Raw genomic sequence first — 14,643 nt, 5'->3', positions numbered from 1 at the left:
ATTTCTGGGTTATCTAGTAGATCTATAACTTTGATAATAACACTATCAGTTTTTCCTTGTATTTACATGTTAGAAGATATTTTTCTAAAGGGAAAAAATGAAGTACCTAATGTTCACAGCTAATAAGATTATTGTAGAAATTACCAGAGAAGGGGGGAAAAGCACATAATTACTCTTGTTCAGAACAAGAACTACCTTCTTTGGTGTCCTATTCATGCATGTACTTAAAAGTTATGTTAGAAATAAAGGTTAGTGAAATAAATCAGAGAAAGACAAACACCCTATGATTTCACTTATGTGGAATCTAAAAAAATAAATTAACAATTGAAACAGAAATAAACTCATAGATACAGAGGACAATCTGATGGTAGCCAGATGGGAGGAGTTTGGGGGAATGGATGAAAAGTGGAAGGGATTAAGAAGTACAAATTGACAGTTACAAAAAAGTCACGGGGATGCTAAGTACAGCATAGAGAATATAGTCAAATAATACAATAACCATTTATGGTGTCAGGTGGGTATAAGAGTTACTGGAGGATTACTTCATAAGTTATATAAATGTCTAATCACTATGTTGTATACCTGAAAATAATATAATATTGAATGGCAAGTGTAATTGAAAAGAATTTTTTAAAGCATAAGCTCTGATTTTTATTTATTGATTGATTGATTGATTGATTTTTTACAGAGAGGAAGGGAGAGGGACAGAGTTAGAAACATCGATGAGAGAGAAACATCGATCAGCTGCCTCCTGCACACCCCCTACTGGGGATGTGCCCGCAACCAAGGTACATGCCCTTGACCGGAATCGAACCCGGGACCCTTCAGTCCGCAGGCCAACGCTCTATCCACTGAGCAACACCGGCCAGGGCAAGCTCTGACTTTTAAAAACAAGTTTCAAATCATGTTTTAAAAATAGAGAAAGCTAAAGTACATGAAAGAAAAAACAAAATGATAAGGAATCAAAGGACAGAAAGTTAAAAGTAAGTAAATAAGAGCTAAAGGAATAGGCCACTAGTTAAACAAATAAAAAGTACATAAAGCCAGCTAAAAGGTCATCATCTTCAAAATGACAACAGAAAACACAGGCAGAGTAGAGACCTGGAGTCCAAGGGCCATGAGTGTACAATGTCCCCTGAGCTAGAGTTTCCAATGCAATTATTCTCTTGACACCAGGGGCCCCTGAAGGAGGCCCATGACCCTGGGTGTACCTCCCCACATGGTCAAGCTGCATGGCACATCTGTGTGGTTAGACCTGTAGGCTACACGGGTCTGATTAACTCGGACTGTCTCAGATTATTCCATTATACTGTCCAGCCAGGAATCATTACTCACCTGCTAAGTCATCCTCCACTCATTGTCCCATGAGTAGGGCCCTTCACCACCGAGTGAACATTGGGGACCCCGTTATCTCCTTAATGCTCAGGGCTACTTGAGACCCACAGGTCTAAGTAAGTCTTTCTAATATTCCTTCCAGACTATTTGCTTTTCAAATCTTTGTAGGTTAGGCAGGGTGAAGCCCTGAGCCTCAGAGGTGGGACACTGAGCTGCCAAGTGGAAGGGAGGGCTCTGCTGTTGAACACCCATGAGGATTTCAGAAAAGGGCTCTGGGTTTACATCCTGGCTCTGCCACTTACTGGCTACGTGCCCTTGGGGAAATTATACTTCTATGAGCTTCAGTTTCCAATTTATAAGATATTATTAGTGTATTCTTACTATGTGAGTGTTGCACGGTAATTAGGTCAGGAATTCATTTGGCACAGATGATACAGTGTTTTTGTTTAAAAGTTAGAATAATCAGAGATTTTTTATTTAATAAAGATTTAAGTGAACAATTCTATAATACATCAGCTGTATATTGTATTGTGTGTTCACCACCCCAAGTCAAGTCTCCTTCCATTACAATTTACCCCTAATCCCCTTTACCCTCTTCTACCTCCCTCTGCCCCCTTTTCCCTCTGGTAACCATCATATTTTTGTGTGTGTTTTTTTTCTTTTTTGCTTAATCCCTTCACCATTTTTAAGGGAATCAGCTGGAGGGTAGCATAGCTATAGAACACTTCAGAACTCACCTTTCTGGGTTAATCCATGAAGTGACCCCAAGGGGCTTCTTGATGAGGACACTCATTAGCCAGGAAGGTGTCAAAACTCTGCTTTTGGAGGGAGGGCAACTTATACCCATTTTCCTCAAGCCAGGGTCTTAACCACTGAGGCTCACGTACGCTCAGACTCACTTATTTCCCCCTTGGAAAAAAGTGGTGATCTGACAGGAGGGATTTCTGTCCTAACTACTAACGTAGTTGTGAGCCATACAAGAGACTGTACAATTGTGCTACCTTCTTCCCGGGGAGACCTCTCAGCAGGAGAGGGCGGAGCTGTCTGCCTAGGTGCACACCTGCCTGGAACTGAGACAAGGCTAAAGTAACCGCAGAAGGACCTTCGTGGGCCCATTCCCCTTTAACTTCAAGTCAGGGCAGAAGTTCATCTGCCAATCTCAGGGAAGCGCCTGTTTTATTAAGTGTGGCAACCCTAAACATACCACATTTTAAGGAGAAATCAACACATATTTGCTGGCAAAGTGGGGGTCCGAGGAGGGATGAGAGTAAGTCTCTAAAAAAGAAAGGCACAGCACCCAGGTTCTTATTGTTGACTTTAATGCCATGTGAGGGTACTGAGGCTCCATGTACCAAAGCACTCACAGATTAAGTAATGAAAGAACACAGGAAGTGCTTTACTGTGTACACAAACCCAACGCCATACAGAAAGAAGACAATGAGCCCAGGTGACCTCCCACACTCCAGATTTGTCACTGCACCCAGGCTTTGTTCCCACCTCCTCTAACCCCCTGCCACCCCACCCTTCCCCCAATTAACATATGTATACATATATGTTTATTCCAGAAAGTGCTTCTCCCACCCCAGTTCCCAATACTCCAGCTTCTGATGAATAAAGCCTCCCTCTTAAGGATCATGAGACCGGCACCACCTTCATGAAAGAGCCCCAGCAAAATGGTACCCAAGAAAGCTTAATCGCTTATAAAAGACTCAAATATGGACAGGAGGTATGCAGAAGGATAATGTTTGAAATTCTAACCTGGATCAAACTGCTCGGTGTGAGTAGTTTTTGTTCTGTTGTTACTGTGTATCTGAGCCTCTTCAGGTTCCAGCTTACACCAAGATCATACATTGAGGCTCACCCCACATTGTGGTTTGCAAAAGTCAATTTCCCACTCCTCCAATGAGCAACCCAGAACAGGAAGATTGTACCACCTGATTAGCCTGAGGCTCAGACAGTTCCCAGAATATCCTAAGCTCCGGGAAGAAAGAATAGAAGCTTTCAGAGCACAGCTGACTGCTTTCCAAACGCTAAGCACAGGACAGCCTGGTGAACTAACCAGAGGTAGAAAAAGGGTAGTGACGATTCCTCTATTTCTTCTATTTAGAGCACTGCCCAAAGAATTCCTCCACTGGGATGACGTAATGTGGTTCACTGTGGTTTTGTTTCTGTCTTTTTTGTTGCCATTAAGTTCTTCATTTTCATTGAATTTTGTTATGGCCTCCATTACACCATGCAGTCCTGTCTCCTAAAACTGCCACCTTCCCAACCAGTGAGCATGGCACCTGGGAGAGAAGGTGCCCAGAGTCAAAAGGGAAGCTCCAGAGGCAGCACTTTGACACATCACTAACCAGGGCCTGTCTCATGGCAGCGTGAATCCAGTCCGTTGTCAGGGTGAGAGGCATTTATTGACATTATGCACAAGAATTCTATAAAAATACACTTTCTTTCAATCAGAGAGAAGCATTCACCCTTTGGAACCTTCCTTCTGACCCAACCCTTCTTACACTCTGGGCCTGGCCATTTAGAGTTAAAAAGGGATCCAACTGGGAGAAGTCACTTTCTCAGAGACAACCTTTATTTGGAGGCCATCATCACAAACCACCACATCCAAAAGCACTGTTCAGACTGGCCTTGGCTTCTTGTCAGAGAATGGCCAAACTGGGCCATTGAATTCGTTCACTCCATTTAACAAGAGCTCTAAGCTGGATGCCAGTGTCCTGGCTCTTTCTGGTCTACTGGCCTAGAACCTGCTTCCCCACAATGGCACAGAGCACACGACCTTGAGGACATCACAGAGGGAAAGAGAAATGGGTGTCTCTAATGAGAGGCACAGGCACAGTGTCCCTGTAGCCCCCAAGCAAGTCTTCCAGGGCCCATTTTTAGCAAACCTGCATTTGAGCACACCAGCTGCTTCGGGTCTTACATGTACGGACTCTAAATAACCAAGCACTGTGATGCGCTGTGCCAGGGGTGGGAAAGAGAAGGGGTCAAGGCCAGGTTACTGAAAGCAGTGGGCTTAATTATCTGCTCTCTACTCACATTGACTTCCTCCTGAATAGCTTGCCTCAGTGTCTGTCAAAAAAATCAACTTGCATTAGGCTGTAACACCAATCAGAGCAACTTCAACCAAAGACTTTACTGTTAGAACAAGGCAAGAGGCATGTTGTTGAGCTAAACTCCAAGCAGGGACATCAGCTCCAGAAACGTGAAGATCCACTGTGGATGAGAACAATAGAAAGAACACATATCTTGGAACCAATGAGACTGACTACTTTCCTCTTAGATCTCCATCTGTATCTCTGCTCCACTCATATAAGAATAGGATATAAGAGTGTAAAAGCCATGCCCTGAATCTCTGTTCCCGCACAAGGGCCAGGAGGTCATTGCCTCATGAAGGAATTCAGCCAAGGGTCCAGGGCTTGGCCTTCTCTTACTCAGAAGGATGCAGACGTTTGCAGCTCCCTCTTGCCCTACATCACCAATCTGGTCTTGTAAGACTTGAGATCAGTGAGGCTGTCCTCACCGGCTTTTCACATATAACAAAATCTCCCTACAAGAACACCCCAAAATAGTCAAGTACAATCATGAGTACAGAGAGAAACCCTTATTGCAGCACAGAAATGCTACCCTCCAAATACTGGTGCTGCAAAGTCTTCCTTTAGGAGATGCATGTCCCTACCCTGACTGGCTGCCCCAGGCTGCACACAGAGCGAGAAGGAGACGCAGTGGGAGCAGAACCTCGTGGATCTTTTTCTCTCTCTGAAATGTGGGGAGTAAAACACAACGGAGGTTTGCTGCTGTCTTCCTACGGCCCCTGGCATAGCTGTGCCTCTCACCCAGCCCTTCCATTTCTTCTCTAGAACAGACACTCTCCTAGGAGGAGAATGTTAGTGGCATAAAGCAAGGTTTCAAAAAGAGAGGGTTCCACCTGAAACTAATACAAAATAATATTGAATGTAAACTGTAATTGGAAAAAGAAAAATAGTCAAAGGGATGTAAAGTACAGCATAGGGCAGATAGTCAATAATGTTGTAATCACTGATGTCAGATGGGTACTTTGTAAGGTAGGTAAATGTCTAACCACTATGCTGTACACCTGAAATTAATATAATAAAATATGTAAACTGTAATTAAAACATAAAAATATTTTTTTAAAAGAGGGGGCTCCCATCAAGGGGTTCACCACAAACTGGATCCTGACAGATGAAATGGCAGCCAAAGAGGTATTCTGAGCCTCCAGAAAGGATGTGACATCTCCAAGATAAGATGTAGACATCTTGCCTGCCTGACTGAGAGAATCTTCAAAAGGTGCCTCTGAAATGTATAATCCAGCCCTGTGAGAAGATAACCCTGCAAGCGTGGAAGGTTGGTGGGAGATAGAAGCAGCCAAGGCCCAAAGCAGGGCTGTAAACATTGTGCTTTTCTAAGGCCAACCCGGTGCCTAGTTTTGGCAACTATGGTTACATCTCCAAAAAGTGGTGAAGAATACCTTTTTGGGAGGAAAGTGTCTTTTCACATCCTCAAACAAAGTCGGGGGCTATTCCTGGGGAAGGAGGGAGAGAAGGTGCTCCTTCTTCAGTCAGAGACCAGGGAGCGGCTATCTGGATAAAATCCCCCATCATGTCCTATGTTCACACCTATACACTGAGCACAAGGAAGGAATGCCTGCACAGGGTTGAGGAAGTGATTGTGCCTAGTACATTATTTTGGTAATGTGGCTCCAAAAAGGGCAGAAACTCTCTTGCAAAGTCAAGAAAGTAACAAAACCTCTCTGGACTTCCTGGCCAACCCCAAGCTAGCCAGACCCATTGGCCTCAGGTAAACACTGCCCTGCCTGGAGGCAAGGCCAGGTAAGTTCAGGTACCAGGATCCCGTGGGCCACAAGCCCTGAGCCTGACCCCAAAGAAGAGCAGGGGAGACTGGAGCTGCACCTCCGTCCACTTGGAGCTGTGCCTCCGGACTCAGTCCTCACCTCAGCAGGTTCTGGGGCAGTCAGGAGCCCTTCCAGGGATCTGACTCCCAGAGCCACGAAGGGGGATGGACACCCTCCCTGACGGGGCTCTATTCCCTACCAGGACTACTCACCACCACGTGATCTTGAACTCATAGATGGGGCGCTTGCAGTAGTAGTGGTTGATGAGGTGTTTGTCACACACCCCAATGCACTGGTGGTCCACGACAAGGCCCTGGGCTTTCAGGTCTGTGACCAGGCAGTGCAGCAGGTCATAAACATCAGCCACAGCCTCCCAGGGCCCGAAAGACACATCCACTTCACAGTGGTGCTCAAATAGCTGCCCATCACTCTCACTCCGTTCGAAGCGCAGAGAGTTGAGAAGTGGACACTCATAGGGGGTGATGGGCATCTCCTCCTTGAAGACACAGACCTTGAGCTTGGCAAAGCGGGCCTTCCGCTGGACTGCGCGTAGCCGGGCAATCTCCACAATCCGCTCCAAATGGTCTATGGGGGTGAATACAGCGGCCATCACTGGGACGGGGCTTAACAGGTAGGGAGTGGGGCAAGGCAGTGGGAGGGCACAGAGCGCCCCAGTGACGGCAGGATCCAAGTGGGAAGAGCCAGATTCCTGGGGGAAGAGACTCTTTGGGCCTATGCAGGATACAAAGTTAAAGAGGGGTCATGGCTCTCCACTGCAAAAGGAAATCAAGGGGATGGGATGAGGACCATCCTTTTGAAATGTGATTTGATGACAGTCACAGGCAAGGTGGGCCCCCCTGAACCCGTATCTTCCCAGTGTGACCAAGAAAGGGAGTTGGATTCTCTCGTGTCTCAAGCATACACATGAACCTTGTTCTGGTAGCGAGCTGGGCACTGCCAGATGCCTTGCAACCCTCCTTCCCCACATACCCTGGCTGTCCCAGGACCTGACCCCTCACCTTTGTAATAGGGCATGAGTCCCAGAAACGCCTGACGCACTTTCTCCCCCTTTAGTGGCTGCATGTTCTCCAGCTGCTCCAGGAGGGGCCCGATGGCATAGTACTGGGCCTCTTTGTACACAGCCCGCACACGTTCCCGGGGCGGCAGGTCCCCGGAGCGCAGGAAATTCAGCACATCTCTAGCAGGAAGGAAAGAGGGCTGGTGAGAAGGAGCTGATGGTACTGGGCAGTGCCACAAAGTGGTTAGGACACAGAATCTGGAACCAGACCGCCAGCTGTGTAACCCTGGGTTTGTGAACTTAACCTTTCTGTGTCTTGATTTTCCCGTCTGTAAAATGGGGGGAAATAAAAAAAACTACTCCATAATATTATAGGATTAAATGAGTTAGTATATAAAAAGTGCTTAGAAAATACCTGGCTTGGAGTAAGTCCTCAGTAAGTATTAATAGTTCTTATTAGCAGTACCATTATTATAATTACAATTATTATTAGGTATATATAGGAATAATGGAAAGGTTACTAGTCTCTTAACATACAGGATTGGGCAAAAGTAGGCTTACAGTTGTGTGTACACAAAACACAATTTATTTTCGTATTGTTATTTATTAATTCTTATATTACTTTCCATACGAACAACTGTAAACCTACTTTTGCCCATACAATCATTTACCCATTCTCCTGTTGATGGACATTTGAGTAGTTTCCAATTGGGGCTCTTAGGAGCGAAGCTGTGATGAACATTCCTGTATATAAGATGTGCTGAGAACACATGCACCCATTTCTCTTGGGTAGATGTTGGAAGTAGAATTGTTCAGTCATAGTGCATGTTTAACAAAGTGGGTGTAGCATTTTACATTCCCACTAGCAATGTAGAAAACTTCCACATCTTCTACGTATCCTTGCCATTGGTGTTATTCTGTAGCTATATGGAGAAGATCAAATGCCTAAACCTAACATCTGAACAAACTGGTTCCAGAATCTCAGAGGGAAGCGGGGAGGCCGAGGCAGGAAGAGATTAACCAAAGAACTTATATGCAAATATGCATAACCTATGGACACAGATAATAGTGCGTAGGCCTGGGCAGGGGAGGGTAGAGGGGGCTAATTGGGGGGGGGGGGTGACATCTATAATACTTTCAACAATGAAGAGACATTCTTAAAAATCACATACTGCATTTTCTTAAAATAAAAATTCAGTTATTTTAATTCTCTTTTCAAATTCTTTTATATATATATATATTGATTTCAGAGAGGAAGGGAGAGGGAGAGAGAGATAGAAACATCAATGATGAGAGAGAATCATTGATTGGCTGCCTCTTGCAGGTCCCCTACTGGGGATCGAGGCCACAACCCGGGAATGTGCCCTTGACTGGAACCGAACCCAGGACCCTTTAGTCCGAAGGCCAATGCTCTATCCACTGAACCAAATCAGCTAGGGCTCTTTTCAAATTGTTTAGTGCTAAGAGTAATGCGATCCATCAATGGAAGGTGTGGCAAGGGCTTTTCTGTAAGGATATGTGAGTAAACTCCATGATTAAGCTGTCACTCCTCTAGTTAGTCTATGACTATAATGCAACACCAGCTAACACTCACTAAGTATTAATCTGTGTCAGCTACTATTATTTGTTATCACACTGAATCCTTTCAATAATATTATGGGATAAGTACCATCTTATGTCCATTTTATAAATGAGGAAAAAGTGGAGGTTAAGGAACCTCGTTGCTCAAGGAGCCACAATTAGCCAGAGGCTCAGATGCAGAAACAGCTGACTCCAAGTCCACACCCACAGTGGTCCAGTCTGTAATCCAAAGCGCTCTTCATTGATAACAATGGGAAACTGTCCCAAGAGGAGGCCCAAGCAGCCTCCGTGGCAGGTGCTAGGGGTGTGTGAGCTACACCAGCAGAGAAATTTACCCCAGCAAATGCCCTAAATTCCTACTTTACTTTATCTGAGTCTTTTTTTAAAATTGATTTTACAGAGAGAGAGAGAGAGAAACATCAATTTGATATTTCCCTTATTTATGCATTAATTGGTTGCTTCTTGTATGTGCCCTGACCGGGGATCAAACCTGCAACCTTGGTATATCAGGACGATGCTCTAACCAATTGAGCCACCCTTCCAGGACACTTTATCTGAGTCAACAACTGCATCTGCTGATGATGAATCATAGGCCACTGGAGCCTAGCAGTCTGAGGATAAATGCCACAATATCCTACTTTTCTGCCCAACACCCTTGCCTGCTCTGTCATTCTCCAGCTAAAGCCAAATCCTATTTGCCCTCCCCACAGCCCCTCCTAAGACTGGTCCTCCAGGATCTTAAGCAAACCTTGGTAAGCTCTGAAAAACATATCCCCAGGGCAAGGCCCGGCCACGAGTGTTGTGGGAGCTGCCAGCTGGGGCCAGCACTTTCCTCCCCCAAACAGCCTGCAAACAAAAACCTTTTTATAGCTCTGCCGAGCGATGTGACACTTTGTTTTCTCAGCGTTGGAGGCTGCGGACAACCCGATGGAGAAACCCATATGCTTCAGGGCAAATTATTTGACCAGAGTCTCCTTTCTGAGGATGAAAATGACCTTCTCCCAATGTGGGAAATGCCACTTGGAGGCCATCACAGATGTAGTGACTGAGAGTTTCTGCCTCCCTGGTCGTTTTGTCCAAGGTCAAGGACCACGCTCGTTCTTTAGTCATCTCCAAAGTTAGACTGAAGGGGAAAAGAGCTTCCGCCATATCCTCTGAATGGACCAGGCCAGGGGTCACAGCAAGGCTCTCTATTTAATCCACATGACAGGCCTGCAAGGCCGCCATTATTGTTTCTCATTTCACAAACAAGGAAACTGAAAAAAGTCTTTAAATGGTTTATGTGTAAGGTTGTCAGAGTGCTTTTTTGGGAAAGTCTACCTATTTTTTGAGAGTCTGTGTTTCCATGTTTTAGTGTTAAAATGACAGTAATAATTGAAGGTTGTTTTGGGTTTTTTTTTTGAGACTTTATTGGGCAACATTGAAGGATGGCAACCCTTTGTTGGCCCTTCCCACACCTTTTCTGTTTATTTGTTTTAAACTACTATGCCCAGCTGGTGTAGCTCAGCGGTTGAGCATTGACCCAGGAGGCAAGAGGTCACCGGTTCGATTCCTGGTCAGGGCACATGCTGGGTTGTGATCCCCTGTGGGAGGCCTGCAGGAGGCAGCCGATCAACGATGTTTCTCTCTCATTTTTGTTTCTATCTCTCTATCCTTCTCCCTTCCTCTCTCTCTAAAAAAAAATCAATAAAAACATTTTTTTTTTAATCTATTGAAAGAAGTCAGGGAACTACTGTCACACAACCTGCTTCCTCCCTAAGGGCAACGCTGACCCCGGAATCTGATCTGAGGGTATTCTCCAAAAAGTTGTTTTGGAATCCCAAAACACCTAGAGGTGGGATCACACCTATTCCTTTCCACAAGATGACAGCTCCACAGTCTTAAATGACGTAGGATAGAAGCAGCTGCATCACAACCAGCCAGTGTGTGTTACCTGGGATTTCTCCAGCTGTCCTCGTCTCCTCTGGAAAAGAAACTAAAAATTTTGATCCATCTTAATAGACACATTTATTAAATTCTGTCAGTATGTTCTCTCCTCTTCTAGGTACTATGGAAGGTACTAAAGCCCCATACCCACCCAGGTCCCTCATTTGCTAGGACTACAAAGATGATCGTAGAGGGAGGGACATACCCGAAGTGCGTGCCGTCCCGGTCAATGAAGTACCGGCCCTCAGCATCGGTGGGGATGTAATGCCGCCCACTGAACATGGCTGCCAGCATGGTGTCTTCGTAGCGCCGCAGGGTGGACAGGCGTGTGGTGAAGTGAGCCCCTCCAATGTTAAGGGGAACAACCTCAGGAAACTGGAAAAAAACACACACAGCTGCATGTTAGCCAGGCAAGAAAAATGACAGCCGGGCTGCTCCGTCTGCAGTCTTCTTGGGTCTGATCAAAGCCTCACCATTCACACAGTCACCCCAAACCAAAACCCAGGAGTCTTCCTGAACACTCCTCTCTCCTCCCTTTCCCCACACTCACCAGTTGCCAAGTCCTGTCCGTCCTCCCAACAACTCCTAAATCGGGTCCCTCCACCCCAATCCTACTATTTCTGCTCTAGAGTTCAAAGCCTCCATTGTCCTCCTTTTACTTCCTGAATTTACCATCTTTGTACCCTTGCTCATGCTGTCTTCTCTGTCCAAAATGCTCTTACCGCTATCCCTTTGTCCACCCAGCAACTGCGAGTGCCCCACTTGGTGGTGTACACTGTTCACTGCAGGTGCCTGGATGAGAGTAATCTGCTGGCCCAGATGTGTGTTCTTTTTCTAATTCACACCCAGGCACCATATAGGTTAGCCGCAGCCACTCATTCTAAGAGCTTCTATTCAAGTTCCACTTTGTGAGCATTTCTGCTCTATTGTCCCTTGCCAGCTCACAAGACAGAGTTAACTAAACACTCCTTCCATTGTTGCCTTCCCTGTATGCCACGTTCTTCTCTATTACAGTGCCTAGCACAATACATTGGTGACTTATTTTCTTCTGTCAGCCCCTTCGTCTAGAACCCAAGCTTCCCGCGGCAGGGACAGCATCTTGTTCACCCATCAGGAGGCCACCCACAGCAGGGTTCGTGGATGTCTGTCGAATAAGTCCTTCTTCATCTGTAGTGTGAGATGAGTCCCCAGTCCAGCTAAGGGTGTGGAGGCAAGGACAGGGTGAAGAACAGGGAATGATGGAATAGAGTTGCCCTGAGAATCTCTAGGTTCTCCCTAAATTGCTTGGGACGTTTTCTGTTCTTTTTCTTTTTTGATATCTTTCACTCCTCGTGATGTTGAAAGGAACAAGGCCAGTTCTCTCTAATTTTCCAACTCTCCTCTTGCAGATTAACTAACATTTTGTCCCAGTGCATACTTTTCAATATTACGACATCGCTCAGGCTCCAGTGAAAGTCTATGTATATTTATCTAGTAAGTCCTTTTTCCCAGCTTTCAAATTCTTTGTGAATAAAGTAGGGTAAATATACATTAAATAAAAGTTACCCAGGGCCTTGTGTAATGCCTGACTCACAGTAAACACCCAAATAGGCATTGAATGGGTGAATGAAATAGTATTGACAGTTCCGTGTATATATGTGTACTGTTACTCTTCTGCACCCAAAGGATTGGAAATGCCTTCTGCTTATTCTATAGCTCCTCTAAAGCTATTCTATGTGCCTAGCAGGGACTCAAATGATCGGTGTGCATACCAAGGATATCTCATACCCATGCCAATCCAAGTGTTTGCTCCATATTAGAGATGAAAAGACTGAGGCAGAGAGGAAAAAGCAACCAAAAACAGTTTTAGATCTCACATGGAGCCATGTGCTCTGTGGGGAGCTGGCCCTGGAGTCTTGGCCTCCAGTCTCCAGGCCCTGTACTCTTTCCTCCAAACCACATCGTTCCGCCAAGGACAATGCACACAGAACCAGTACCACTGTGTCTCTAATGGCTCCTTTTCCCCAACTGCAAAGAGTACTTCCAGAGTTTTGCTCATTTTCACAAGGGTCCCCTGACGTTAAAGCTATGGACTTCTAGCCCCCAAATAACACTGTCTGGTTCCCCAAAGCCTCACCTAGCCCTGCCAGCCCCTCTGGGGCTCTGTCCATTCTCCTGTTTCCACACACCCCATTCTCCCATATCTGACACGCCCTTAGCTCCTCCTCCTTCCTAGTCTCTGTCTTCAGGGCACTACAGGGCCAACCTCTCCTACTCTTCTCCCTCTTCTTAAGGGCCATTCCAGGTGTTAATGTGATACTGTCATGCACACTGAGCCCAGGGGAAGCCCCTGTGCACCACAGCACTGCAGCTAGTGAGGGAAAGCCGGGGAGTTGTCCGATGAGTGTGGACACATCGACCAACTGGCCTGCCTTTTTACCTGCACAGAGTGCCTTACTCCACTGTCAGGGCAGCTGGACATTGGGTTTGGGTGACCACCAAGGCCTCCTGGATTTTCCAGAAGGCACTATCATCTCTTGGGGCTCCAAGGTCCCCTTTCCGCGGACTCAATCAACCTTACTGGCAGTGAATACTGGAAGGCGGGGGTTCGAGGCCAGGTGACCTCTGTGGCAGGGAAGACACACCTGGTGCATTTCACAGGCGGGGGAGGGGGCAGCCCCTCTGGCGCCGCCCTCAGCCCGACCCCTGATCTCCGAACCTAGCGGGCTTACATCCCAAGGTCAGCTCAGCCCTGCACCTGCGGATCCCCCTGCGTTCTTCCACCCAACCCCCTCCGTGCAGGTACCTCTTGGGGTAGCAGGGGCAGCGCGTGCCCCGACTGCGTGGCCGTCGGCGTGGCCGGCTCCAGAAAGTCGTCCTCGGCGTCGGAGCTGGACATGGCACCGTCCGGGCGACGGCTGTCTGGCTCCCGCCCCGTGACTACCACCATCCCTCTGGCTCTGGGTAGTGGGCGCGGCTTCGGGCAGGCGGGCAACGGACCCGGCGGCGCTAGCGTGGAGCAGCGCCGGGCATGACGCGTGGCCGCCGACGGGCGGGGTGGGGCGGAGAGCGCGGCGCGGTGGGCTGGGGCCGCACTCCCTCAGCCTGCGGACCGGGTAGCGGGCCACCGCGGGGACCACCAGCTGGGCGCCTGACGCTACCACCTCCCGCTACTGGCCAAGCCCCGCTTGCCCCGCCCCTGATTGGCAGGCAGCTTGCCCAGTCCTAGGGCAGGAAGAGCGGTCAGCCTGCGCCTGAGTGGCTACTGGGGCCGGCCGGCTTGTCTGTCCTGCTGTGATTGGCCCTCTGACCAGCGGACACGCCTTCTCCCCCATCACTGGTCCCCCAAGCAGCTGGGGGCACCGACTCTGAGTGGGGGCACCACCTCTGAGTGGGGCCTAGTGGTTGGCTCAGAGGGTGGCTCCGTGGTAACCGTGTAGAAACCTTATTTTCTTTAATCTGTCCTTTTATTTTTATTTTTTCCCTTTGACTCAAATTGGCCTCACAGTGCCCGGACTCACCCACCTCCCTCTCAGTTGCTAGATCATTGAGCCCTCAGACAACGAGGTTCTGGGCCACATCAAATAATATCAAGAAGGAAGCCTCCGGTCTGTTGACCACAGAGAAAGAGTTTTGGTCAAACTAGAGATAACATCTAGGCCTCAGCTGTGTTCCAGCTCCAGAACACCCCACCAGGGAATCCTTGCAAAACAAGATGAATCAAGGCCATGGCTGACATCAAGACCAGATGCAATGATCAATTACCCCCCCTAGCCTGACCAATCAGTAGAGACCACAACCCTGACCGTGACCCTAACTTATCTCCCTTCATCATTGATTAATGACTTTTCCCCTATGTAACCGTCCACTAGAAGCCACAGGGAAGCCAGTGTTTTAAGCGTTAGCTATCTTTGACTCTGGGCATGGT

The 14,643-nt window shown here is 47.3% G+C and overlaps 1 protein-coding gene across 2 annotated transcripts; it reads right to left on the bottom strand.

Moving 5' to 3' along the window:
- Positions 1 to 1,007: 1,007 nt before the first annotated feature.
- KCTD7 (potassium channel tetramerization domain containing 7) lies at positions 1,008 to 13,930 on the bottom strand. Of its 2 annotated transcripts, none has more exons than XM_079793331.1 (5): positions 13,522 to 13,930; positions 10,942 to 11,111; positions 7,231 to 7,409; positions 6,424 to 6,796; positions 1,008 to 5,688 (listed from the first exon to the last, which is right to left on the bottom strand). In XM_079793331.1, the coding sequence occupies exons 1-5, from the start codon at positions 13,663 to 13,665 to the stop codon at positions 5,640 to 5,642; spliced, it is 915 nt and encodes a 304-aa protein (XP_079649457.1). In that variant the 5' UTR covers positions 13,666 to 13,930; the 3' UTR covers positions 1,008 to 5,639. The 2 variants fall into 2 exon arrangements, with proteins under 2 accessions (XP_079649457.1, XP_079649458.1); XM_079793332.1 differs by having other exon boundaries at positions 1,008 to 4,554.
- Between the last annotated feature and the right edge of the window lie 713 nt (positions 13,931 to 14,643).

This window comes from Cnephaeus nilssonii (genome assembly GCF_951640355.1).
Source record: "Cnephaeus nilssonii genome assembly, chromosome: 2".
In the NCBI taxonomy this organism is placed as follows: domain Eukaryota; kingdom Metazoa; phylum Chordata; class Mammalia; order Chiroptera; family Vespertilionidae; genus Cnephaeus; species Cnephaeus nilssonii.
The sequence above is the reverse complement of the archived record's forward strand: the minus strand, read 5'-3'. Positions and strand labels throughout refer to the sequence as shown.